The sequence below is a fragment of the Apus apus genome, chromosome 14 (assembly GCF_020740795.1).
Source record: "Apus apus isolate bApuApu2 chromosome 14, bApuApu2.pri.cur, whole genome shotgun sequence".
In the NCBI taxonomy this organism is placed as follows: Eukaryota; Metazoa; Chordata; class Aves; order Apodiformes; family Apodidae; genus Apus; species Apus apus.
In genome coordinates this window covers 15,851,802-15,878,585 of record NC_067295.1, presented here as the reverse complement: position 1 = coordinate 15,878,585, position 26,784 = coordinate 15,851,802, and the positions used below count along the sequence as shown (strand labels likewise).

The 26,784-nt window shown below is 54.8% G+C and overlaps 1 protein-coding gene across 9 annotated transcripts in view; it reads right to left on the bottom strand.

The window, feature by feature from the left end:
• Positions 1 to 26,784, bottom strand: part of CAPN15 (calpain 15) — a 63,371-nt gene that overhangs the window by 12,384 nt on the left and 24,203 nt on the right. For 8 of the 9 annotated variants that reach the window (XM_051631884.1, XM_051631885.1, XM_051631889.1 and 5 more), the window contains one exon: positions 3,981 to 5,466. In XM_051631884.1, coding sequence (XP_051487844.1) covers positions 3,981 to 5,466 — 1,486 coding nt within the window. Of the gene's footprint in view, positions 1 to 3,980; positions 5,467 to 6,164; positions 6,443 to 26,784 lie in introns of those variants that run through there. The other variant, XM_051631891.1, reaches the window with a different exon arrangement.

The window sequence follows — 26,784 nt, the reverse complement described above, 5'->3', positions numbered from 1 at the left end:
GCTCTGATTTAAATTAACTTTCATGCACACCAAACTAGTAGTTGTCCTGCCTTTTTTGCTGCAATCCTACATGAAGGCTTCTCATGTAGTGCCTCAATTAGCACTTCCAGCTTCTCTTTTGCAGAAGGGTGTTAATCCATGTCTCTGTTCAAACACCAATGTGGACCAAAAAGGTCATGTCCCAGGGCCTGACGACCTTCCGAAGGGAAGCATCTGCTCCCTGCAGCTGAGGAGCAGCCACCTCTGCCATATTCATCATAGAAGGGTTTGGGTTGGAAGGACCTTGAAGATCATCTAGTTCCAACCCCCTGCATGGGCAGGGACACCTCCCACCAGCCCAGGCTGCTCCAAGCCCCATCCAACCTGCCCTTCAACACTGCCAGGGATGGGGCAGCCACAGCTTCCCTGGGCAACCTGGGCCAGGGTCTCACCACTAGACATTTCTTCCTAATGTCCAACCTAAATCTCCCCTCTTCCAGCTTAAATCCATTCCCCCTTGTCCTCTCACTCCCTGCCCTTATCCAAAGTCCCTACCCAGCGTTCCTGGAGCCCCTTCAGGTACTGGAAGGTGCTATGAGGTCTACCCAGATTGCCCAGGTTGACCAGCAGCCTCACCCACCACATCCCTATGTTGCACACTCACAGGGTAGTGGGGGTTGGAAGGGGCCTCTGAAGATCATCTAGTCCAACCCCCCTGCCAGGTGACCCCAGCAGGGTCACCTCCAGCAGATCCCACAGGAACACATCCAGCTGGGTTTGGAATGTCTCCTGAGAAGGAACCTCCACAGCCTCTCTGGGCAGCCTGTCCCAGGGCTCTGTTACTCTTGTCTCTTGAGGTGCAGCTGGGGCTCCCCAGGATCCCACCATGCACACATGGAGCAAGGCAGTGCAATCCTGTGGGCATCACGAGCTTTCCACCCTTGTGGAGTCACTGCAGTGTTTTTCCAAGCAGCAGAGATGGCAGAAGCCCTCAGGCTCCCCACTTTCATGGCCAGGGACTCACCCGGGCCAGGGGAACACTCAGAAGTTCTGCAGGAGCCTGGATGGGAGCCCAGGGACCTCAGCAGCACCGAGGCAAGAGCCACAGCAGGACAATTATCCAGCTCCAGGAGATCCTGCCTAATGAACTGATTACCTTTATCCCGTGGTGTCTCCCTTTGCTTATTTCTAAATGCTTTAGAGAAGTTGTCTCTGCCAACATCCCTGTGAGACAGGGGGGAAGAGGGGCACAAGAGCTGCAGGGGATGAATCAGAGCAGCAGGGAGAGGAGCAGGTACCTGCTCTTGTGCCCAGGCAGTGAGGAGCCAGCTCACAGATGGTGCCAGACAAGGAGCTCTGATTATTCCTCCTGCAAGGGGATAAATCTGGGCATCGAATCTCCTTCACTCTTCCTGCTCTGCCAACAACTCTGTTCACACTGTTCTGGACCAGAAATGTCACCTTCTCTGTTTCCACCTCCCTGGGAGGGCCCACAAAAGCTGCTGCCCTGTCCTGGTGGCCTTGCTGCCCACCATGAAATGCCTGAGGGTGGAGGAGAAGGAACACAAGAGATGGGGCCTCATCTCCCAGCACATGAAAGGGCTCCACAGGCAGAGGTGGCAGAGCATGGCACAGACAGCAAGAGTCCAGGGTTGTCCTTCTAGCTCTGCAGGACATGCCAATGAGTTATTTGGAAAGGGGGAAGGATGGTGGATCAGGGGAGAGATGTGTGAGACAGCAGGATAAGCAAGAGAGGGGACAGCCCAAGACAGGGAAGCAGATGCCCTCTGCAGAGGCAGCTCGTGGAAGAAGTCAGCTCTGCTCTCCTCCCAGATGGAAGAGAAAGGGTAAAGCTAAACATGGAGGCCACGCACTGAGAAGTGCTGGAAAAAGCACCCCTGGAATAGCAGAGGAGGGAGCATCCATGGCCAGAGCTAGAGCAGAAATCCTGGCAGGGAGCAGCAAAGCAAGGCAGGGCTCCCCACCACTTGGGGCAGGGGACAACAGGCAGAGAACTTGGCCAGCCAGATGCTCTCCTCCGGGGGAAGGCTGAACAGCCTGGGAAACACCGTGGACAGAAGGAAGCTCAGAGGCTGCCAGCCCCACCAGGAGCATTGCTGGGAGGCTGCAGGCATGCTGGCAGCTGAGTGAGTAGGAGGAGGGGGCAGCAGTGTCCCACCAAGGCTGCCAGCTCTTCCCTCAGACCTGCAGAGCCCCTGACTTACCACCAAGTGTCAGAACACAGCAGCGACTGAGCGTCAGGGGGAGTTTCAGGAGATGATCCACACTGATCTAAGATCCCATGACTGCTGGCTCAGCAGGCTGGAGGGGCTCAGCCAAGGCCCTGACCAAGAGCTCTGCTGGATGGGGCCACACTTCCCTCCTCAGCAGTGGCTGCTGAGCCCACTTGGCCACCTCTCATGATTCATCCTTCAGGCCTGATTCCACTGGACATAACAGATGTTCCCTGCCCACAGAAGAGGCTATCCTCTTGCTTAGAAGAGGGGGATAAGCAGAAGCAGGGTCTCTGTACTGTAAAGACACTCACGTCTGTTAGGATGGACATGTAGCAATTAAAAAAACCCCACAGCCCCAAAGCAGGATCATTCTCAGCAGCTTCCATCTCTGTGGTCCTGGTCTGCACAGTGGAGACACAGGCACGGACACAGTCCTTGGCCCAGGCAGGAAAAGCCTTGTCTGTACGTCGACGTGGGACTGCAACTCCCTTCCCATCTGGCCCAGAAGGGCTGGAGGCTTCCCCCAGAAGGAGGGGTGAGAAAGAGCAGCATTCACAGGAGCATCTTAAGCCACTCAGGGAAGAAAACGGGGCCATCAGAGCAGTGCGTGAGGCTGCAACCCAACAGATTGAGCCAGACACTTCGCAGAGGGAGGGGAGGGTGATGGCACGTGCTCCTGAGACCCTCACCCAGAGCTCAGCTGCCCTTCCCAAACAGGGGTGAGCCATCTGCAGCTCTGCATTCCCAGACACTCAAACCCGAGAACCCCCAGGCCCAGCTCACAGTTTTGAACACTTGCTGGGAGTGGCAGCAGTTCCTCTGCCTGCTGCATCCCCAGGTTTCCTGCACCCACACATGTGGAAGCTGCTACCCACAGAGGTGCCACCAGCCAACCTGGACACGCTCTTTCCCAGCCTTCCCCATCCTTTGACAGGGAAAGAGCTGCACTGACCATCTGAGATGTCCCCTTCGACCCAGGTGTTCTCTCTCACTGATTTAAAACATCACTAGGTTTCAGAGTTAACACTGAATTCCTCATCCTTGGGCCAGGAGTTAACTGGATGGGTCACCTTCACCCCAGAGATTATCCTCCACCGATTTAAAAGCCAACACAAGAAAGATGTGGACCTGTTGGAATGTCCTCCCAGAGGAGGACCACGAAAATTATCTGAGGGCTGGAGCAGCTCTCTTGTGAGGACAGGCTGAGAGAGTTGGGGTGTTCAGCCTGGAGAAGAGAAGGCTCCAGGGAGACCTTAGAGCACCTTCCAGTGCCTGAAGGGGCTCCAGGAAAGCTGGGGAGGGGCTTGGGACAAGGGCAGGGAGGGAGAGGACAAGGGGGAAGAGATTAAAACTGGCAGAGGGAGACTGAGGTTGGACATGAGGAGGAAATTCTTGGCTGTGAGGGTGGGGAGAGCCTGGCCCAGGTTGCCCAGGGAAGCTGTGGCTGCCCCATCCCTGGCAGTGTTGAAGGGCAGGTTGGATGGGGCTTGGAGCAGCCTGGGCTGGTGGGAGGTGTCCCTGCCCATGCAGGGGAGTTAGAAGTCGATGATCTTTATGGTCCCTTCCAACTCTAACCGTTCTATGATTCATTCTATGATTCACTTCAGCACTAACAACCAGCATCCAGCTGCTGCAGGTGAAGATCCTCTCTGGGGCCCGAGAGGCAGCTGCTCGTGCCTCGTGACGCCTGGAGCCCCGGGGGAGCCGTGGAGAGGGCTCCTTCCAAGCGAGAGCAGGGGCCAGCCCAGCTCAGCCAGCACTCACCTCCCGGCAGAAGGTGACTATGTTCTCCCACAGGGCTTTGGCCTCCCCCTCATCCGTCTGCCGCCTCTTCTCCACGTGCATGCTCTCCCGCCTCTTCAGGGGCTTGAGGCCCTTGCGCTGGGCCACGTACTGCTGCGGGGTATGGCAGGCCACGCAGTGCTTGGCCTTCAGCTCGTTGAGCAGGGTGCAGGCAGGACAGGCCCACTGGCCCGGCCTCTCCTGGCCAGGCAGCGGGGACGGGAAGAGCCGGGCGACCTTGCGGGCGGACGGAGCCTTCCCAGCGCAGGAGGAGCAGCCGCCCTTGTCGCAGTCGGGGCAGCGGGGGGACGGCTCGGCCGGCGTCCCGTGCTCCTGGAAGCCGTGCAGCTTGGAGGAGCCGCAGGCTTTGCACTTCTGGGCCAGGGTGGGGTTCTTGAGGGTGCACTTGGAACAGGACCAGGTGGTGAAGTCAGGGCTGGAAGGGCTGCAAGGGGTGAATCTCACCGAGTCTCCCACCAGGTCGATGGTGTCACTGCCCTTCTGGGTGTTGCAAGCCTCACACTTGCTGGCCACGGCGGAGTTAAGCAGGGAGCAGGAGCTGCACTTCCAGTGGGAGGGACTGACGTCCATCTCCTCCTCCAGCACGCTCAGCCGCTTGTTGGACAGCAGCTCCTGGAAGCGGGTGGCCGGGGCAGCCCTGGCCTGACCCTGTGGGGAGCCCTTCTGTCCTGCTGCACTTGGAGCCACGGGCTGGGAGGCTTCGGGGACCGGCATCTGCAGCTGGGGTGGGACCTCCCGGCGGCTGCGGGGCACGGGGTTGTTCTGGAGCCCTGGGGAGAAGGGACCGAAGGCCGGGACCTTCTGGGCTTCTTGCTCCATCGCCACCGGGCCCTGAGTAGCCACGGCATCACCGTCGGAGATGTCTGCAGAAACTAAAGGCTGCGGGGTAGAGGGGGCCATGTGGAATCCAGCAGGGGTGATGACTTCAGGGACGACCAGCGCCTCTGGTGGGATCTTGGGCAGGGAGAGCTTGCGTGGGCCCCCGCAGGCAGAGCAGGAGTTGGCCACCGGCGTGTTGTGCAGCGTGCAGCGCTGGCAAGCCCAGCCACTCTCCAGCTCTGCCTCATCAGGGCTCTTCCCCTCCGAGTCCTCGCTGCTGCTTTCTGTCTTGGCAGCCTCCTCCTTGGACGTGCCCTTGGGCTCCGCCAGCACGGTGGGCTTGGGCAAGACGCCGTTGATGACGGGCAAAGGGGAGCCACTGGGCCCTGGCTCGGGGGTGAAGCCACACACCTCACAGGTTTCCTTGCCCAGAAAGTTCCTGAAGGTGCAGCGGGCACAAGCCCACTTCTGCTCCTCCACGCTGAGCCGCAGGATGTGGTTGAGGTCGGGCTTCTGGCGGGGGGCTTCGCAGATGGAGCACTGCCGCTGGCCCACCGGGTTCAGGAAGGTGCAGCGGGTGCAGGACCACTCGTGCACGGCAGCCATGGAGCCAGGAGAGTGGGAGTGGCTGGAAGAGAGAAGAAGACAGCGTGAGGCCAAGACCAAGTATGAGGGGATACCATGCATTTCCGGGGCTGGCATGGTCAGGACCTTGCTTCCAGGAAAAGGGACAACTGTCAGTCCAGCCACTGCTCTCCAGGCACTTGTTCCTCTGGCACTGACCAACTGTTTCTCCAATGCACTGGCTTCCACACAAAACACTTCAGGAAGGGCACAAAAACCAGCCCTGCCACCCTGCTGACCCCTCTCTCATTGCAGGGTTGTGCCCCAGGGAACGAGCACACTGCTTCTGCACCCAGCCTCAACCTGGCTGCACGTCTGCAGTCTGCTTGTAACCCTCTGGAGGAGGTGACACCCTGCTCTGCCCTCTCGCTGTTCCCAGGGCCAGTTCTTTCCTCCACCAGTGTCACTCCAGCCCACTCTGCTTCACTTTCTGTTCCTGTCTCCTCTCGGCTCGCCATCACTTATCCACACTGGGAGAACTGTGTTACCCCCCACCAGACACCACCAAGCAAAGCAGGCTGTGGTGCACAGTGGTGCTTTTCCCTGTCTACAAGCCTGGGGACCAGAAGCCCATCCCAGGCAGCCTGCCAGCAGCAGCTCCCTGCAGGAACCGAAGCAGGTCGTCGTGGTGGGACAGCCCACCAGCAGACTCTCAGCTCCACAGAAGTGGAGTGTCCCAGCTCCAGCTCCTGCCTCACTTACCTGGGGAGTGGAGTGGCCACAGAGCTCTGCTGTCACAACCAGCCCTTGGTTTCAAACTCCAGTGTCACTGGGAAATGTAACCCCGATGGGGGCACAGGTCCAACGCACCCAGAGCCACCCTGCTCCGGGGCAAAGTCGTAATAACACTTTCTAGAAAGGTTCCATTTTCAGAAAGCAAAGTGCAGCAGCAGCTCCACAGGTCACGGCAACCTCTGGGCTTGCAGGGAGCAGGTGTCACTCCCCACAGCCCTCTTGGTGCTCTCAGGACAGCAATGCCACCTGCACATGCCTGCAGAGCAACAGCAGATGGAATCCCAGTCATGGTGCCCTTTGTCCCCTGCTCAGGGTCATTTCCTGGAGCTTCAAGCAAAGGTGGAGCTGAAACAGAGCTTTCTGCTTCCTCCTCCTTCACACAAGGACAAAACACTCTTCAGGTAAACGTGCAGCAGGAGCCCAGAGCCCTCTGTGCACTCCTGCTCCCACACAGTGCAGCCCAGACTAAAGCCCCAACCTGTAAAACCAAGCTCCAGGCCAGCTCTGCCTTTCTCCAGCTGAGATGGTCCCCTTCCGACTCCTTCCACCCTGCCCAAGACTCTGGGCAGGGCCAACTCTGCAGAAGAAGCCTCCAAGTCCACCCTATGCCCTCAGCTCTCCCTGGGAACAGCAAATTCAGGCCATCCCAGGCCAAGGAACGAGCAGCCTAAATCATGGGAGCTGCACCCCAGCAGGGTCACCACCAGCTCCCTCTCCAACATCCCTTCAACTGCCAAGTTCAACCACAACAACCAGCTGGAACAAAGCAGGCAAAGGAGACATTTTAAGCCACAGAGGGCAGGCACAGAAAGCCACAGAGCAGCCTGCCAAGGGAATCGGGTCCTGGCTGGTCTCCAGCATCCCCAGCAGCAGCAGCAGCACCTGCAGAAGCTGGTTCCTGAGGTGGCTGCACAGCCCGCAGTGCAGCAGTGGGGCTGGAGGGAACAGAGGGTGCAGCCAGAACCACCCTGGGGTGCAGGGGAGGGACCCCCCTTTTGGCTGGGAATAGGAGAAACTCTCCTGGCAATGCTCCAGCAGCAACAATCCGACCGTATTTCCAGACCATGCTCCACAGCCACTGGAAGAGCAGCTCCCAGTCAGAGTTTAGCTCCAACCTTCAACTCCCTTCTTAAATCAAAGGTGTCTCTAAATAAAGCCTGAACTCAAGAAATCCATTTTCTTGCAAGAGAGCACTTGAAAAATCCATTCCAGTTCATATCCCATAGTTCGAACTTCACAATGTATTTATTTACTGGAGTTACTGAAGGAATCTTTCCCAGTTAAAAGAAATATAAACATTGATTTTGCTGCCTGAAGTCCTGCAGAGGTACAGCCCCAGTGTTGTCCTCTGCCCTGTGGCAGCACCACAGCCACCCCAAAGGAAGCTCATTCCTCAAACAGAGAAGGGGAGGAGCTGCATGCCCAGCTCCAGCAGAGGCTGGGAAGCCAACAGGGCCATGAAGGTCACCGTGGTCCTGTTGCATCCATTCATCTTCCTGGATGAGGTTCATCAAACCACAGGCATCAGCAAAAGGCAAACAGAGGTTGTCAGCAACCTGAGCCACCCACAGCTTCCTGCAGCTTCCTGTGCTGTCACCATGCTGGAGAGTGCTGGCTCCAAGAAATCCATCCCTAAATGCAACCAGTCTTCTCACTGCAGACATTACTCCTGCATCCATCCATGCTTCTGGCCATGCAGCCACAGGAGCATGGAAAGAAACCACCCTGTCCCTTCCCAACAGAGAGAAGAGAAGAACCAGGACAACCTAAAAGACAGAAGTACCCCAGGAGGGGACAGTGGGACATGCCACATCACCAGACCTGCTTGGCACATGATCAGTGATGTGGGCTGGGGATGGCAGCATGGCTGCACTTGGCCAGGCAGGAGACCCAAGCTGCAGGCAGCAAGGGAGCTGGAAGCCAGGACACTGCAGTGCTCTCCTCCAAGCTCTGATACCACCTCTAGGAACCCATGATGCTCCCTGGTCATACTGTCCTCTTCCTGGTCTCCTCCTCTCCCCCATGCCATAGAAATAAGCTCCCAACACTGTCCATTCCAGGGACACCATCCTGCCCGTTGCCAGGATTTCCACCTACTTGACTTTCTCCACTGGCAGCTCTCGAGAAATCCACAAAGCTTCCTAGAAAGGCCAACAGCTCTTCCCTCAAAGGCCAGTGGCTCCCCTTGCAGTGGCAGGGCCACCAGTGTGGCCAACTCTGGCAGGAGACTTCCCTGCCTTCTTCTCCCCAGGACAGCTGTCACACCATGTCATGGTGCCCACACAGCTCCCCCTGCAAGCTCGTGGGACACACATAGAAATGGGAGAGGACATGGGACACCCAAGTCCCCCAAGAGCCACTGGATCCCACCAGACTCCTGCCTCCGACATATGGACAATGCAAGTCCCTGCCTGGGGCACCAGGTTTCATTTAAGGGTCCAAAGATCCCAGAGGGCACCAGGTTGGAACCCATCTAGGTGGTACAAATGATCTCAGCACACCGTTGATGGCACCAGCAGCCTCTGCCCCACAACAACACCTGCCTCTCAAAAGTGAACAGACTGAAGGAGAAACCCACCCACAGCCTGTCCAAGCTCTGCACTTCTCCCTGCAAAGCCTGGCTGGCTCCTTTCCTGGCAGGCAACAAAATGTTGTGAGGAAACACAGTTGTCTCCACCATCTCCTGCCACCTCATCAGGCACCAGTGCAGGAGAGGAGCACCTCTCAGCCTGGAGAACAAAAGGCTCCAGGGAGACCTTAGAGCACCTTCCAGTGCCTGAAGGGGCTCCAGGAAAGCTGGGGAGGGACTTGGGACAAGGGCAGGGAGTGATGGAAAAAGGTCTAATGGTTTTAAACTGGAAAAAGGAATGTTTAGATGAGGTCTTAGGAAGAAATTTTTTCCTGTGAGGGTGGTGAGACCCTGGCCCAGGTTGCCCAGGGAAGCTGTGGCTGCCCCATCCCTGGCAGTGTTGAAGGGCAGGTTGGATGGGGCTTGGAGCAACCTGGGCTGGTGGGAGGTGTCCCTGCCCATGGGGCTGGAACTAGGTGATCAGAACTAGGTGATCTTTAAAGTCCTGTGCAGCCCAAACCAATCTGGAATTTTCTGAAAACCAGCTGCTCCACAGTGACCTAGCAAAGACCTACCCACAAAAGGGCTTTTCCTGGGAAGGGGACACTTTCCAAGGAGCACGATGTCCCAAGCAGCCCGGCGGGTTCTGGCAGAGGCTATTTCTGGGTGCACACAGCAAGGAAAGGACAACCACCCAATCCCACTGTCCTGGTTTGAGCCAGGATGAAGCCAATTTTCCTTTTACTGATGTTTTTTTTCCTTCAGTAAGCTTTCTTTTAACTAGTCATAGAGCATTCCAGCTAGGAATGATAAATGGTGGAATGTGTCTCTAACTGCTGGGGCTTCAAGGTCGCACCTTCACTCTGCTGGCTCAGACACTACGGGGAGATCTCTGACCCCCCCGGAGGAGGCTGAGTTAGACAGGCAGCAAAACTGGCCAGAGATGTTCCATTCCATAGAGCTACGTGAGCTCAGAGGAAGGTCAGAGATCACAGAAGACAACTTCCTTCCTGCTCCTTCTTCCCTTCTCCTCCATCCACAGCCGGCGTCCGGGGAGGACTCCGTCCCTCCCTCACCGTGGACCCCCAGGCTCCAGCTCTCCTGACCCTCATCACTCTCTGCTTTCTCCAGCAGTCTGGAATTCTTCGGGACTGTTCCCAGCTCAGGAGATGCTGTGGGAGTTGCTAGGGGTGGGGGGAAGCAAGAGGCTTTTACAGATATCTGAACATATCTGTACATAATTGTATATATTTTCCTATATCATGAGTGTTTAATTAAAGCTGTGTAGTTTAGTTTTCAATCCAGCCAAGTCTCTCTCTTTTTCTCTCTCTCCTTCTCTACCTGGGTGGGAGGGGATCAAGTCATGGTCAAAGCTGAGTCAAAGGGGGACACCCACACACCCACCCCTCCAGTGGCACAGATGGGGCTGGCCCCACACGGCCATGCCTCCTACCACTGCAGCTCTCCCCAGCCAAGACCAGGTGCTCATCAGCTGGCAGGAGACACCAGCTCCCTGGCAGGACTGCACCTACCTTGGCAATCACAACAGCATCATTATAATAATTTTTAAATAATAGAGAAGGTTCCCAACCAAGCAGGCAGCTCTTGGTGTGCTGATCAGGGGCCAGGGAACGTCACTGCTTGCTTTGCCCTGTTGAGAGTGCCCAGGACAGCTCCCCACTCAGGTGACAGCCTCTAGGGAGGGACACCCAGGCAGCCTTCACAGGCAGGATCTGCCAGCAAAGCTGTCCAAAAGTTGTGTGGCTGTTTCCCTCTGGACACCACTTCTGAGTGCAGGGAGGTGGCAGGGAAGGCTGTCATCAGGAGGGAATGGAGTTGCTGGCAGGGACATCAAAGCCCTTTGCTTCCCTCTGGTGTGCAGGAACTTCCCTCTAACCAAAGCAAAGCAGAATTGTTTGGACAAGCCAAGGAAGGGATTAAGAAGGTGGTCACCTTCCAAACCCACCTCAGGACAGTGATATCCCCCTCCCAAGGTTCTGCTGAGCTTTATGTCCTGTTGCTACAGAGCCCTGGCTCCCACACAGCCATTGGACAAGCCAGGGGTGTCCACCACCTTTAGGTGTCATCTGAGACCAAAGGCTTTTCTGGAGCCTCAGCAGAGCAGAGCAAGAGAGGAAGGAGCAGGGCAGGGTGGGAGAGTGGCAAGTGCCCAAAAACCTGCAGCTTGTGTCTTTCCTGCTGGCGTGGAGCTGGTGCTGTGCCAAGCCTGGGTGATGTGCAGCTGAGCTCCAGGGCAAGAGATGGCAACCAGCCCTGAGAGGCACCTTGGGCTGCCAGAGCAAATGGCTTGAGGTGACCTGGGCACCAGAGCGAGAGATCTCAGGGCTTCAGTGCAGAGCCCACACCTGAGACAGGGTTAGATGGGCTCGTGTCAATCGAACACAGCAACAAAATCAGGCTGCTTCTCTAAATAAAACTCCTCCAGAACAGCCAAAGCCTTAAAACTCACTGCTTCAGCTCCCTCCTGCAGCACACAAACAAACTCATAAAAATCAATTGTTCCAGTCAGCCACGGAGAAACCCTGAGCTCCCTGAAACAGAACACAGCGGAGCAAATCCTCTTGTTCAACAGATCCAAGAAAAAGCAGAACTTTGCGGAAGACAAAGAAAAATCACAAAAAAGTATATATAAAAAACCAAACCCTGCCTCAACTGTCTGAGAGCTGCAGATCACATCCCCCCTCGCCATCCAGCTGTTCTCCATTTAACTCCTTTCAACAGCACTGCGTGCTCTGAGCTAAAGCAGGACCTCTGAGCCAAAGCAGGACCTCTGAGCCACCTCCACACGGACCTACCACATCTCCAGAGCCACCCGGAGCAGAAGACACCCGTGCCTGGGCAAGAAGGGGGTGCAGGAGGTCAGGAACAACTCAGCATCACTCTGGCAGCTAGAAGGACACGTGGGTTGGGATCGTGGCCCACACGTCATGAAGCCCAGGCGAGGAGATGCTGATGACTGAGCTGACTCACTCTTGCAGAGCCAGGCAAGGGCTGGTGGGCTGGACCAGGGCAAGGTTGCAGCAGATACACTGGCAGAGCAACACAGAAACACTGAGCTGGGACTTCCCACTTCTTACAGATTTCTGTCAGTGGAGAAAAACAGTCTCTGATTCACCCTTTGAAACCCCCAAGGCTACAGAAGTGTCACCAGCTCTGTGCTGGCACCATGCAGCCAGGGCAGGTTGTAGAAGTATTTCCAAGTCTTGCCTGTCCAGCTCTTCCAAAGGGAGACAACAAAAGACAACAGGTTTCAATGCCAGTGACCTTCACCCCACCTCAGAGAGGAGAGGGCAAAAATAGAGCACCAGAAGGGACCTCTCCCTTTGCCCTCTTCTCCCACTTCACACCAGCCCAGATCTGCTGAGCAAGGGCAGAGACACCAAAGGAAACCTCCCCCAAGCTCCCCCATGGTCTCCTGGAGGATCATATCAGAGCAACCGAGCCAGGCAGTGCCAAGCAGGCCCCCTGCAATGGCACAAATGTGCCCACAAAACAGGGACCCTTGCTGGACCTCTCTACCTGTGAGGGAAAGCACACCCCACTTCCACAAGAGCAAGCATTGGAGGATACCAGGATAACTCAGGTCAGAAGGGACCTCAAGGGGTTTGCAGTCCAAACTTCATCAGAGCAGGTTGTTCAGGTATACACAGTCTGGTCTTGAAACCCTCCAAGCATGGAGACTACACAGCTTTTCTGGGCAGCAAACTCTACTGACTGACTGTCCTTGGGGCAAAAATGCTTCTCCTTATATCCAGTCTGATCCTGTCCTGTTTCATCCTATGCTGCTTGTTTCCTGTCTTCCTACCACACACTGGTGTGAAGAGCCCACCTCTGTCTTCTGGATGATGTCCCTGTAGGTATTGGTAGACCTTCTCCAGCCTGAATGAGCTCAGCTCCTTCATACTCTCCTTGCAGGACACACAGGCCACCACCCTGACCATCTCAGTGCCCCTCTACTACCAGTAGTATTCTCACAATGATACCTTTCTGGGCTGCACTCCTGCTGTCCTTGCCCAGCACCAGGGGAGTGGTTGGTACCCTCCAGGTCTCAGCAACCCTGCAGAACAGGGCTGGTGGTTCCCATCCTCCCAGGGGAGCTGGGAAAGTGCTCTGGGAGCCCAGGTTGAAAAGCTGCTACAAAACACAGCTTCACTCCAGCAGGAACCTGCCAACTTCAAAAGCACCAGCAGTTCAACCTTCTGGTGACTACAAAGAGACAAGACTGAGGTTTTTTTAAGAAACTCTTGCTGGAACAGCTTGGCTTTATCACCAGCTCTGACACCCCACGTTGCAGCTACCCAGCCCAGGACAGAGACTGGGCTCCCAACAGACTTGGGCTGTAACATCCAGCACCCTGTATGAAGCAGCACTGGGCTCTACTCACCACACCAAGGCCAGAGGAGGAAAGAAAGAACAATTCTAAAGAGGACATCACCTTCTTCATGCAACCTCCATCTCACACCAGGCAGCTCCTTCAGGCAGGACTGAGCTGGGGCCTCAGTCTGAGCTCTTGGCTGCACCTTCTCTTTGTTCCTTCACGCTGGTGAAAGGGGAACCTCAACAGCTCAGCTACACCAGTTCCTCCTTTTGGTGAAGCAGTTGACGAAATAAAGACTTCTTGATCCTGAAATACTAATTTTTGAGTGCTTCAGAGTCTATCATCTGTTTATATCTGCTCTCTTTAGAGACAATCCAGGACAAACTGCAGTTAATTCCCAGCTTAGATCAGGGAAGGAAAAACAGCCCAGCATGTTCCACTTGAATGTCCAACTCTCCTCTGGCCAGGACACCCCTTCTTTCTGGAGGCTACCTCCTCCCAGCCCAGTATCAGTGCTCCTGACCATTCACTGGCAGGACAATTAGATCTGGGGAGATAACAGCATTTTCCACTGGTAAGAACTAGCAATGAATTGAGGCAGGACAACCGGGTCTGTTCTGTCTAATGGAACAAGGGTGGCAGATGAAAATCACTCCTCAAAGCAGGTGGGATTGAAAAAAATAATCTAATTCTGCAGGAGGAGACCATGCAAGGGTGAGCACCTGCCAGTCAGTGGGGCCATCAAAGACCCATCAACACCACATAATCCTTCCCAGAAGGTGCCGAGAGGCTCACGTAGACACCAAGAACTTTCCAAGGTGATGATGCACTCCCAATACCTGGGAATTTCCTGGTCCCACTGCATCAAACCTCAAGAGGGTTCTTGCACAGTTTCTATTTAGCTTCTGCTTTTCCCACAGGGGACCCAGCTCCACCAGCTCCAATGGGCTCCACCAGCCAGGGAGAGAAGAGGATGCAAGTTTTAATGAGATGTTCCCAGGGGAAAATTGAGCTCCACTAATGAGAAGTCTGAGGAAAAAAAACCAACCAAACCACTGGCCCCAGACCTATGGAGTTTGTTCAGCAGGGCATTTTTGTGGTGGCCAACAAAACCACAGAACATGCTCTCAAACTGCAGCTTTCCCTGCAATTTACTTTGCTGTCACCTCCCCAAAACAGGACTTGCCTGTCTTAAGAAAGACAGGTGTTAAGGGTGGGTGAGAGGGGACATTTTGCTGTCAGACAGAGAAGAGAGGACTTCCAAGGCAAGACTCTGCAAGTGCAACTACTTGGAAAGGATGCAGGTGGAACAGAGAACATGCTCCTCTGCCCTTTGCTGGCCACAAAGAAGCCCCAAGAGCCTGTCAAGAGCAGGGTGGGAAATGGGAGGAGGGCAGAAGCACCCTGTAGCACCAAGTTTGGCTTTGATGCAGGAAGTAAGTTGTGGAGATCATAATCACTTGGAGAGTCCTCTTCACAGCTGAAATCCCTGGCTGGGTTTGGCCCAGGAAAAGGAGAGAAGGAGCAGAGTTTTTAGAGGGATCTGCCCACCTGAGTATGTGGTCACTGAAGTCACAGGCTGCAAGAAGGCCAAGTGACACATGTCTGGAAGGAGCAGGCCTCCCACTAGCTTTCCTCCAAGGCTAAGGATACACAGGCAGCTTTATCCCAAACTGATGGACCAGACACAGGAGACTTTTATCATTCTTCAGACACTATCATCCCAGCAGAATCAGAACCTGGAAGGGTGCCCTGTGGGAAAAGCAGGATGTGCTTCCTTAGCCTTTAATATACCATGATTGCTCTAGTGTAAGATCCTGGTTTTCAGAAGAAAACCAGTTCAGCTGGTGCAGCCCCATGCAGGCTGAGACAAGACCATTCCCAAAGACTCATTTGCTAATGAATGGGTTACCCAACATCTCTGCCAGGGCAACAAGAAGAATCCCTGGGGATACAAGAGGAAGAGGCAGACAGAGCATTTCAAGGAGCTCAGCAAAGTCCAAGTCTGAGCTTTGCTCAAATGTCTCAAGGTTTTGCAAGCTCTGGGGTCCCAAGCTTTTGATGAGGGACCAGGTGGCTCACACTGAAGAAGCACCTCCTGGTCCTACCCAAGATTATCAGGATGCAGAGCCCAGATGAGATGGCCAATGACAACATGACCTCTTCAAAACTCCAGATGGAGCACCACAGGGAAGGTGCTACATGGCCACATGGATCTGCACAGGACACGTTGGCTGCAGCAAGGCTGGCAGGAGAACAGCTCAGGAAGGTCTCTCTGGAGCCCCAGCCCTGGGGACAGCCACCAGCACAGCCTGAGCTCTCTCAAGCTACACTGCTCCTCAGGAAGATCAATTCCAGCCTGTTGTAATTAATAACCTCATCTTGCCTCCCTGCATGCAAGCATAGGAAATTTCTGCAGCTGGAATCACAGTTCACTTCAAAGAAACCAATTTAGGAGAGTCCTGCTGCCATCTCTCCTGCACTCCACCACTTTATTTACCTTTTCTGTACCTCATTTCCCTGGTCCTTTGGGTATCTGGGGGAATTACAGAGCAATCATCAAGCTCCAGTGGCACCCAGGGATTATATTAGGTGAGGAAAACCTGGGTCTTTAATTCAGCCCAGCACCATCCTACGTCCACACTTCCACAGGTTTGATAATGTCTTCATCCATTGATTTGGCTCAAGGTGGTGAAGAACTCAATGGCCTCAATCAATATCTTGCCTTACTTTGACCACACTACACTGCCTTGGACTGAAGTCCACCTACAGTAGACACTTGAACCCACTTAAGAGCAAATTGAGAAAGGAGGAACACCAATTGTTTTGTCATGGTTGCATGAAATTGCTATAATTGGGGTGTAGAAAGCACAAAGGGTCCCTGTGGATACCCTGGTTCTGCTAAAACACTTGGGAGCATCACAATGTGCCTGCAGCCCCCACACCAACTGCACCTTCAGGGGGAAAAGGCCCACAGTCCTCCAGCAAATTCAAGAATTGCATTTTTTGTTGTTGTTATAAACCCAACAGACCAGAAAGGCCTGAACCTTAGAAGACTGAGGGACCCAAGTTCTGTTGGATACTTGGAGCTTCACCTTCTTGCCCTTCTTGGAGCAAGAAGGAACTTAAGAGAGCAGTAGATTTGTTCTTTACAAAGCCTGGTAAAAATTGGTTCAGCTGCCTTGGATGTTTTTATAATCACCCTCCATCATTGGTGTGAGCAGGTTTCCTATGTAAAATAAAGCTGTCCAGCAGAATTCATGAGCACCTGAAATGGAGGAAGATTCAGACTCCACTGAAATCAGTCCCACAGACTCATACAAATCTCCTACTGAATAAAACAATGACCTGACAGCAAGATGGCTTGTCTAGAAAGGCTCCAAACCCCAAACTGAGGCCTCCACACTGAAAACCTGAAAGACAACGTGACCCACAACTCTAAGAGGGCAGGGGCCCTGCCAGCATCATGTGGGAACACAAGGATTGTGAGAGCTCCTGTTACTCAACTTTTGGCCCTTCAGACTCATCTTTGAAGCAAGGCCAGGCAAAAGGTTGTGGGTTTTTTTTTTTTTCTGGAAGTAGCAAAAGGGTATTTGGGAATTGTATTTTCTTGAGAGGTTTCACGAGAACAACCTGCAACCAACCCGAGTCTCGTGGCTACCTCCAGCCAGGTGACAATGCCCATGAACCCCAAACAAACCTCCTGGACCTTCTGCTCTCCACACAGAGACAACAGGGCAAGAAGTTAACATCAGTGAAGGAGGAAGAGGGCTGATCCCACACCCTGGCAGCACCAGGGGTGCTCCTCACTGCACGAGGTGCTCAGGGCCCTGATGTTGAGAACAGGTTTGGTACAAACATGTGCTCCCATTTGACTTCCAGGGCCCCAGCAGGAGGGAGTCTGCAATTATTCACATGTAGAGAGAGGCCTGAAAAGAAGGAAAAATTGCAGACTCCTTAAAAGATCCCCTTGGTTAGGAAGGGAGACTTTGAAGGAAGGGCAGGGGCTCTGTGGGAGCCTTCACAACACAGGCACAACCGTGGGGAGGGAGGTGGGAAGACCCTGCCAAGCCCCTCTCTCCTTTTGTCCCACAGGTTCCCAGCTCTGCCCACCACCAGCTGCACAGGGCAGGCTGCTCTCTGAGAAACAACCACCCTTCTCTCTCAGTTCTCCCTGAAAAAATAAACCAAGGCATCGCTCCAAGGTGCAATTAAGAAAAAAAAAAACAACAGTAATTAAGAGCTCGGTACCATTTGGGATGGATGGAGAAATAAAGACTCATGTTTCTGTGAAGTCTGAGATTGAGGAGAGCAGGGCTGCAGCCTGGAGGGGTGGGGGAGTGGAGCCCCCATCCTCCTCCTCCTCCTCTCCTGGGGCTTTAGCTTGGCCATCATCCCGGCTGCTGGCAGAGCTGCTGCCGGCTCCTCTTCCTGCGAGTGAGGGAACTTCTGGGGGCCCAAGCCCCGGCTCTGCTGCAGCCCTGTCCCCTGCCAGGCCAGCCAGCACCCTGCCCACACCTGCCAGCCCCGCTCGGGGCACCTCCAGAGGGACCCCACACCCGCTGGCCAGAGGGAAGGCAGCAGGGGCTGCCAGGCTCTCCTCTGGATAATTAACAGGCCCTAATGAAAGCTAAGCCAGTTCTGTGCCTCAGGAAAGCAGCTCATGCTTAATAAGCCAGCCAAGAAGCTTTGTGCTGATCTGCGGAAAGAAGGAAAGATTGCCAAGGGACAGAGGGAGAGAGAGGCAACTCCCAGTATGCCTGGAGCTCAGCCCGTGGCTGGCTCAGGGCACGGTAATGGAGCACCACAGCCACGCTGCAAATGGCACCTGGCAGCCAGCAGAGAGGCCAGGGTGGCAGCTCCTGCCAGAGCCCCCAGCGAGCAAGCCCCACGATCTCTCCCCAGCTCCTTTGGTGACAAGAGACCTGGAGGCAGAGGACAAACCTGACCGTCCCCTCTTCTACTTCAGGAACCACATCGACAGCCCCTCCAAAGAACACCAACCCCGGAGGAGGATCTGAAGGCAGAGCAGGAGCCCAGGGCAGCGTCCCAGGGGAGCTGCAGCTCACACAAACAGGCACACGCTCCCCCCTGCCACCGTGTCCTTGGCTCCACACCGCTCACATCCACTGCCAGGTCCTGGAAAACACACCGAGCAGCCTTGGTGCAGCCTGGCCCTCCACAGCCCTCCATGACACGGGCTGAGGGGGAGCCAAGGCTGTGGGGGCCTGCATGGAACCAGGAGCAGGGAACCCACCCACCTCATGGATAGCTCCAGCCTTTCCCACTCCTGGATCACCAGCACTTTCTGTTCCCAGGCTGTGTCAGGTCAAGCAGATGAAAGCAAAACCGCATGAAATGTGTTGCTGCACCAGCTGTGGTTTTGGGAGCCTCTTGTCGTGCTGCAGCCGACGGGCTCTGCAATCCTCACCAGGCTCAGGGGGAGGAAGAAGAAGAGGGCAGAGAAGCTGCCTCAGGTGCTGTTCAGACTCAGGGCAAATGAACCAGCATCTCCTCCACGCAGTCGGAGGGAGAAGCAATTTATTCTGACAAACAGGGAGGGCCTGCAGCAGGCTGGTCCTTTCTGTCAAGGCTGGTGTGCCGAGAGGGGAGGGTACGGGCAGTCAAGTGAGATATGCATCACTCACTGAGGAGATACCACAGCCACAGAATGCTGAGGGGTTGGGTTGGAAGGGACCTCTGGAGATCATCCAGTCCAAGCCCCTGCCAGAGCAGGATCCCTACAGCAGATCCCACAGGAACACCTCCAGCTGGGTTTGGAATGTCTCCAGAGAAGGAGCCTCCACAGCCTCTCTGGGCAGCCTGTCCCAGGGCTCTGCCACCCTCACAGGAAAGAAGTTGTTCCTCATGTTCAGCTTGACCCTCCTGTGCTCCAGCTTGTGCCCATTGCCCCTTGTCCTGTCCCTGGACACCCTGGGAAGAGTCTGGTCCCCCCTCCTGCCACCCCCTGTAGATACTGCCCAGCACTGAGGAGATCCCCCCTCAGTCTCCTCCTCTCCAGCTGAGCAGCCCCAGCTCTCCCAGCCTTTCCTCCCAGGCAGATGCTCCAGCCCCTTCAGCATCTCTGTGGCCCTGGGCTGGACTCTCTCCAGCAGCTCCTTGTCCCTCCTGAACTGGGAGCCCAGAGCTGCACATAGTGCTCCAGATGGGGCCTCACCAGGGCAGAGTAGAGGGGCAGGAGAACCTCCCTCAACCTGCTGGACACACTCTTCTGGACACACCCCAGGATGGCATTGGCCTTCTTGGCCACAAGGACACACTGCTGGCTCATGGTCACCCTGCTGCCCACCAGGACTCCCATACCTTTTCCACAGAGCTGTTCACCAGCAGGTCAGCCCCCAGTCTGTACTGGGGCACTGGGTTTTTCCCCCCCAGGTGCAGGACCTTACACTTACCCCTGTTGAACCTGATGAGGTTCCTCTCTGCCCAGCTCTCCAGCCTGTCCAGGTCACGCTGGATGGCAGCACAGCCCTCTGGTGGGTCAGCCTCCCAGTTTTGTATCACTATGGCAGCAACCCAGAAGAACCAGGCTGCCCACCCTGCAGGGTTCCTGGTGGCAGGCAAGCAGGGGGTGTGCCAGCCAGCACTGCTTGTCCTCCACACTCAGGACTGCTGGTGAGCAGCAGGGACTCAACACAGCACCGGGACACACCCCGTGGCACCCCTCAGCATACTTCTCTCTAGGGGGTTCATGTCTCAACATGATACCCCAAAAAGAGGATGAACACTTGGGCACAAGTGCCTCTGGGATGTGACAAAGTGTTCAGGAGCATCCAGCAACAGGGCACGGGTGGGATGTTCATTTTTGCATTGAGTTTGTAAATGAAGTTCGACCCGGCTGTGGAGCCTTCGGAGTTCATGAGGGCAGGAAAGAAAAGCTCTCAACTCGTAAGTGACCCGTAGCAAGAAGGACCTGGGATGGTGCCTGGATTAGCCAAGGGAGAACAGGCAGCAGCACAAAGGTCCCCTCTGGAAGCCACATAACTCCAGTGTCCATTTGGTCTGCAGTGAATGCAGATGTGGCTGCGTCCTCCTCAGCTTGCAACACCAGCCTGGCTGCCAGATTCCCTCCTTCCACAAAGCACCTGGGAAGGTCTGGACAGAACTGGGAATGACTTTCCCACTGCAGTCTAAGAAACACCACCAGCACCTGCAAGAACTATGACCCCGCATCTGCACAAGCTTCTGCACATGCAGCCACGCAGCCCTGTGCCTGCAGAAGACAAGGGGTGCTCTGGGAAGCCCTGGTTTCTCCTTCCATGGGGGCCTGTTACCTAGACAGCCACCCAAGCACTGACAGACCACAGATCCTGCCCAACCACTGAGTCTAAAATGAGTCCAGAAACCAATCATGAATTTCTCAAGTCCTGGCAATGCTCCCTCACCATCCAATTGTTCCCAATTGCTACTACAAGGATTCCCAAACCTTTGGGTGAAACCAGACCTGCTCCTTGCAAACAGCAGTAACCAAGTGTGGAGCACACACTTGCCTGCACCCCAGAACAGAAAGCAGCTGGAGGGGAGGCACCTGGGTTCTGCCAAAGGGAAGATGAAAGACCTTCAGACACTCTTTTTCTGCTGACATTCTTTATGGGTTCTTCTCCCTGCTCTCCACTACATCCACAGCTCCTTCAACTGCCCATTTCCCACAGGTGGTGAAGTTCCAGATGCTTCCAACCTTATTTATTCCATTTAAATAGCAGAGGAACAGGAATATGATTTATTACAGCTATTGTGTATGTATGTGAGGGGAACCTTAAGGGAACAAAACATGTACCTGAGCCTGGGATCTGGAGAGCTACCAAGACCTCTGAGCACCCAGACACCTGACACCAGTGCCTGGCTGCAGAGAAGGGAACCACTTCTGTCTGCACAATAGAGTTCCTAGCTGGGAATGAGTTTCTAGCTCCTCACCTACCTCACACCAGGTCCTTCAGTACTAGTGAGGAGACTTATAACAGCCTGGGAGATCATCAGGACTCCAGTTCCCTTTCTAGAACAGCTGCCACCCCCTGAAGAGGGTGAAGGTCCAACCTCCAGGCCATGGCCAGAGCCAGAGTCCAGCTGAAAAAAGATACCCTGCAACACAGCAGCCCAGCTTCTCCTGGGGGAGGAAAGCATCCCAAGAGGGAAGGTGTCCCAGACACCTGCTGACACCTTCACCCCAGAGAAGCAGAGCACAAGGTGCTAGTCGCAGGAGGATCTAAGCATGGAGACACAGAAAGGTCAGGAGCACCTCAGTGCCAGGAACCTGGGAGACTGGGAAGGAAAGAAAGCACCATTCAGTGGGGTTTCTGCAGTTACATTTTACACCAAAGACTTCCCTGCTCTCAGCAGGGAGGGGAGGAGGCAAGGAGAGGAGCAAGATACTGAACTCACGAAGCTGCTATCTCATCTGAGGAGCTGGGACAGCTTCAGTGAGGAGGGTGGACTCTTGGGACAAAAGGACATTCAATTCCCCCTTTTAGCTACCCACACCTGAGGTATGTTTGAACAGTCACTTCAAAAGCAACCCCTGCAGAGGACAGAGAGCCAGATGAGGAAGCTCTACTTGGTTTTGTGTCTCTGTCTTTAAGCCAATTAAAGGAATTTTTCTTTAAGTGAGAATTTTCTTCTAAAAAGAGCCTGAGCAGGCAGGGGTGAGGTGGCCATCTGGAGACAGAGCCCTGCAGGCCCTAGACACCACAGGGACTTGTGCTTCTCTGCAAAAATACCACCTACTCCAGACCCCCAGGATCCCACCATTTTCCACCCCACTGCTGCAGCAGGTGCCTTTTCCACTTGGCACCTTGTTTTTCCTCCCAGCACATCACACAAACAGCCCTGATGGCATCAGGCAGATGTTTCCTTGTGGCTTTCAAGACTTGCTCAGTGTTTTAAGAACCCAAGATGGAAAAATGCCTTTGAAGCTCCACAGCCAAGAAGCAGCTAAGATGAAGGAATGGTCTGTACTTTTATCTGCTCTCCTTATACCTAGCCTCAAAGCAGGGTGGTTAAGCTCAAGCCTGGTGGGGAGGGGGCTACAAACACCAGGGCAGCACACATGCAGGGAGATGGGACAGACAGCTGGGAAACATGTTTGCCAGGAGAAATGGCTCCTGGAGTGGCACTGTGTAAATAGGCCCATTGCATGAATCATAGAATCCCAGACTGATTTGGGCTTGAAGGGAACTTAAAGATCATCCAGATCCAACCCCCCTGCATGGGCAGGGACACCTCCCACCAGCCCAGGCTGCTCCAAGCCCCATCCAACCTGCCCTTCAACACTGCCAGGGATGGGGCAGCCACAGCTTCCCTGGGCAACCTGGGCCAGACTCTCACCACCCTCACAGCAAAGAATTTCCTCCTCATGTCCAACCTCAATCTCCTCTCTTTAAGCTTCAAATGAACTAAATGGCAGCAGTTTTGCCCTTCCCACAGCACACAGGGCTATTTCTGCCACTCTCCCCAGCACAGCCTGCAGAGGAGGTACATACACACTGTGCACCAGGAAACTGGAGCACCTGTGTGTGCAGGGCAGCCTGGAGGTGCAGGTCTGTTTGCCCAGTGAAGACAACATTCTATTACCCCTAAGAACAGGGAACAACTGTAGCTGTCACACACCTGAACAACAGCATTTGCAAGCACCCCTCCTATCCCATGTCACACCACTTCCCAGCAAACCAGGGGTTAGCACTGGAGGTTGGGGTGGGAGAAGAATTTTCTTGTTTCCCAGAACTAGAGAGATGTGGGACTAAGGCTAAATGTGCCACCAGCCCAGAGCTGGAAAGAGCCAGGAAAACCTGATGGACTGTAAACCAGACACCCTCAGGACTCACCTTCCTCCCAGTGCAACCTCCTGCTCAGGTGGGGAGGCTGGAAGAGCAGATTTACTGGTGGCTGCCAAGCTGGATTGCTGCTCAGCCCAGATTTATGCTCCCATTCGTACGGCTGCTCAAATCAAATCAGAAGAGTGGTGGGGGAAGAAAGAGAGGGAACGAGAGAGAGGGGAAGGAGGGGAAGTGGATCAGGAGCCACAGCACAGCTCCAGAGCTCTCTGCTCCCATTTCTCACGTCTCCATTGGATAAATCACCCTGCATTTCCCTGGAAGGGTAATACCTGGGCTCACGTCCCAGCGGGGCACGTGCAGGGAGGGCTCACAGAAACCCATCCATCTCCACAGCAGCTGAAGGGCCAGGCTTCCCAAACCCAGCAGGCAGGAAAGGGCACGAGAGGGCCCAGGGCATCTGCAGGCTGGGGGCTGCTCCCAGGGCTCCAGAAGGCAAGAGAAGGGACACCCCCACTCCAAATGTCACCTTCTGCCTCCTCATTCCAGCAGTGGTTTAACACCATTCCTACCTGCCAAAGTCAGAGGGGAGCTAAATTATCCCCTGTGCCTCCAGGAAGGTGCCAGCTCTGCACTCTGCACACTGGAACTGCAGGGAAGAGGCTGAAGTCAGGGATCAATATTCTGGTGCTTGCAAAGAGCAACAGGATTCTGAGACCCTCCCCTGACCCCTCCTCTGAGGAGAAGCCAAGGAAGGTCAGAGCACTCTGCAGTTCTCAAGGAATCATGGCTTTGCTCTGCAGGATTGGATGCTGAGAAGTCACCTTTGAAAAAACCTTTGAAAAGAGCAAAACCTCTTCAGTGAGCTTTAACTGAACAGCTCTGGGCATGGGCCACTCCCCCCACCCCAGCCAGCTGCTCTCTCCTGTTCTGCTGAAACCAGGGAGGAAGCTCAGAACCACATCCAAGAGCCCTGGGCCCTTCACCACCTCAGCATCCCTGCACTTCACAGACAGAGCAGGCCAGCCTTGAGGATTCACACCTCGTTACAGAGACCATCACAGGGCAATTTAACAAGGCCAAAATACCAACCAACACTGACCACACAGGCATGGGTGAACTCTCAAGCCCTGCTGCTGAAGGACCTTCTTGTGGTGCTCCAGCCCCCAACTGAGTCCAGTTCCTTCTTGCAAGGCAGTTAGGAGAAGGGATCTTGGGCACAGGCAGAGTCCCACCAGCAGCCATGGATCTGCCTGTGCATGCAGGTGACCTGGAAAGGTCACTTCTCTGTCTCATGTCTCTGAACTTGAGCAGGGAATATCACCAACAGCTTCCAAGAAGCTTGATGATATAAACCATGCTGATCTTACTGGGGTCTGGCTGTGAATGCTCTCTCTTGCACAGCCTGCTTGCCATTTCCATTCCCTTGCACTGATGGCTTTGAAGACAGTCCTGGCTCCTGAAGATGGGCTCCTTCAGCAAGTTCTGACCCTCACCAGCCTAAAACCCTCCCCTGCACCCCCTGCCCACTGGCACCAGATGAAATGTGGCAGCCAGCAGTGCCTTGAGGCCACCCAGGGCAGTTGCCATGTCACAGGAGATCACCCATTGGGATCCCACTGGCAAACCCAGGAGCTCCAGGAGGACACAGCAGCACTGCACTGCTTCAGAAGCCCACCACTCCACCAAACAGAGGTTCAATGCAGAAACCCACACTCAGCTTCAGATTCAGTTTGAAAAGGGTGGGTTTTGGTTTCTTTGGCTCCTTGGAGAAAGGGAGAAGGATTGAGGGGGGGCAGAGTAGAGCTGGAAGGGCCAGGAGCAGAGCAGAACAACACTGTGCTGGGGCAGGGTGAGCCACACAACCAGCCAGCACCCCAACCTGCTCCTGCTGCTCATGTCCATGCTCTAGAGCTGCTGCCACCTTCACAGAACCGGCACATCTGGCCAACTCCTCCAGCAGTCAGTAATTACCAGGGAAGTCCCTGTGAGTTATGGTACCCTGGAGGCCTCTGGACTGGGTAATTCAGACCTTTACTGCCTCATAAAGATGGCACATAGTTAAGGTAGTGCTTTGACAGCTGGAATGTAGAGGACACTCTTGGCTCGAGCACGTGCAATTAACCCTCACACGTCACCACGTCACAGAGAAGCTCCTGCCATTGCAACAAGCCAGCTGAGAACACACTGGGGGGGCTCCTCCAACAGCTCAGCACCCCTTCCCTGCAGCAGGACACAGCCCTTCCCACCAAGGACACCAGCTCCTGCTCTCACTTCAAGTTTCTGAACCTCTTCAAGTTCCACACACTCTCACAACCAGCTCAGTACACGTTCCTCAAGGACAACCTGAAGAACATCACTGCCAACCCACGGACAAGGGACAGAGAGGAGAGAGAGAGAGTGTGAGCCCTGCCTGCAGCAGCTGGGGATGCTGCACAAGACAGATGGCTCCTGTCAGCTGCTGTGCCCTCCCCACCACGGCACCTCACACCGGCACCGGGCCAGCCGGGGGCTGCAGTGCCACACCAGGGACCCAGAAGACACAAAACAACTAAATTGCTGTAGAAAAACCACAACCTGAGATTCGCTGGGAGATTCTCTGGGGGGTGTAAAGCCATGATGAGCCCAAGGCAGGTCACTGCATCTGCCATGGAGCAAAAAATGCGACCACATCAGTGGCCAGTCCGTTCTGTGCCACGGGCTGCAACCTCACAGCTCCTGCAAACCACAGAATCATAGAATCATAGAATCCCAGGGGTTGGAAGGGACCTCGAAAAATCATCTAGTCCAACCCCCCTGCCAGAGCAGGGTCACCCAGAGCACATCACACAGGAACGTGTCCAGGGGGGCTTGAATGTCTCCAGTGAAGGAGCCTCCACAGCCTCTCTGGGCAGCCTGTCCCAGGGCTCTGTCACTCTCACAGTAAAAAATTTTTTTCTGATATTCACCTTAAACCTCCTATGCTCCAATTTGTATCCATTACTCCTTGTCCTATCACTGGTCATCACTGAAAAAAGCTTAACTCCATCTTCTTGACACTCACCCTTTACGTATTTGTAAACCCATCCCTGCCACACTTCCACACAGGCACCAAGTGCTTCCACATTCGTCCCTCTCCACAGACAGACACAACAGCTGGGGGTGAGGCAGCAGAAGCCTCAGCTCCTCAGCAGGGCAGGTCAAATAGGACCCATTTGCTCCAGCTGGTGCCACAGGATTGATGGGAGGTCCCAGTGCTGCATAGAGCAGGTGCCACCCAACACCCAGGGCTCTCAATAAAAGGTGTCTCCTCCTTGGTATCCCAAGGAATCATGGGGAGAACATACATGTGTATACGTTATACACACACACACCCCCATCTATATTTGCCTGTCGTTTCACTTTTCCAAGGTATGCAGGTTAAAATCAGGCTTTCAGGATGATGAAAGATCCTGCTTGTTTCCTCCTCCCCATTTCCCAGCTGGGGAATGCTACTGGTGGCCAGGAGGGTTGGACACCCTGTCCTCTCCCCCCCAGCTGGTAATAGCCAACCTTCCAACATCTCATTTTGCTCTGCTCAATCTGTCACGCTCTAGAAGCAGGAGCCCAGTGCTGTGGAACTAGGAGCCCCCGGTGTGTGGGACCACTGGGAGCACTGGGAGCAGCAGGGCTTGACCCTGAGTGTCTGGAGACAAAGCTGAGCTCTGCACTGCCCTGGGCAAGGGCAGGTGAGGCCCCTCCAGCTCCCCACAAGCTGCCCACTTGGCAGCCCTTGAGCCCCCGCAGCCCAAGCTCTGCCCCTCACCCCATGCACAGCCCAGCACTCCTGCTGGTTGTCCCACTGCCCTCCAGAAGGGCTGCAGGCTGCCTTCACACTTCACTTCCAGCTTCCTTCTGGTTCATCCTGCTGCA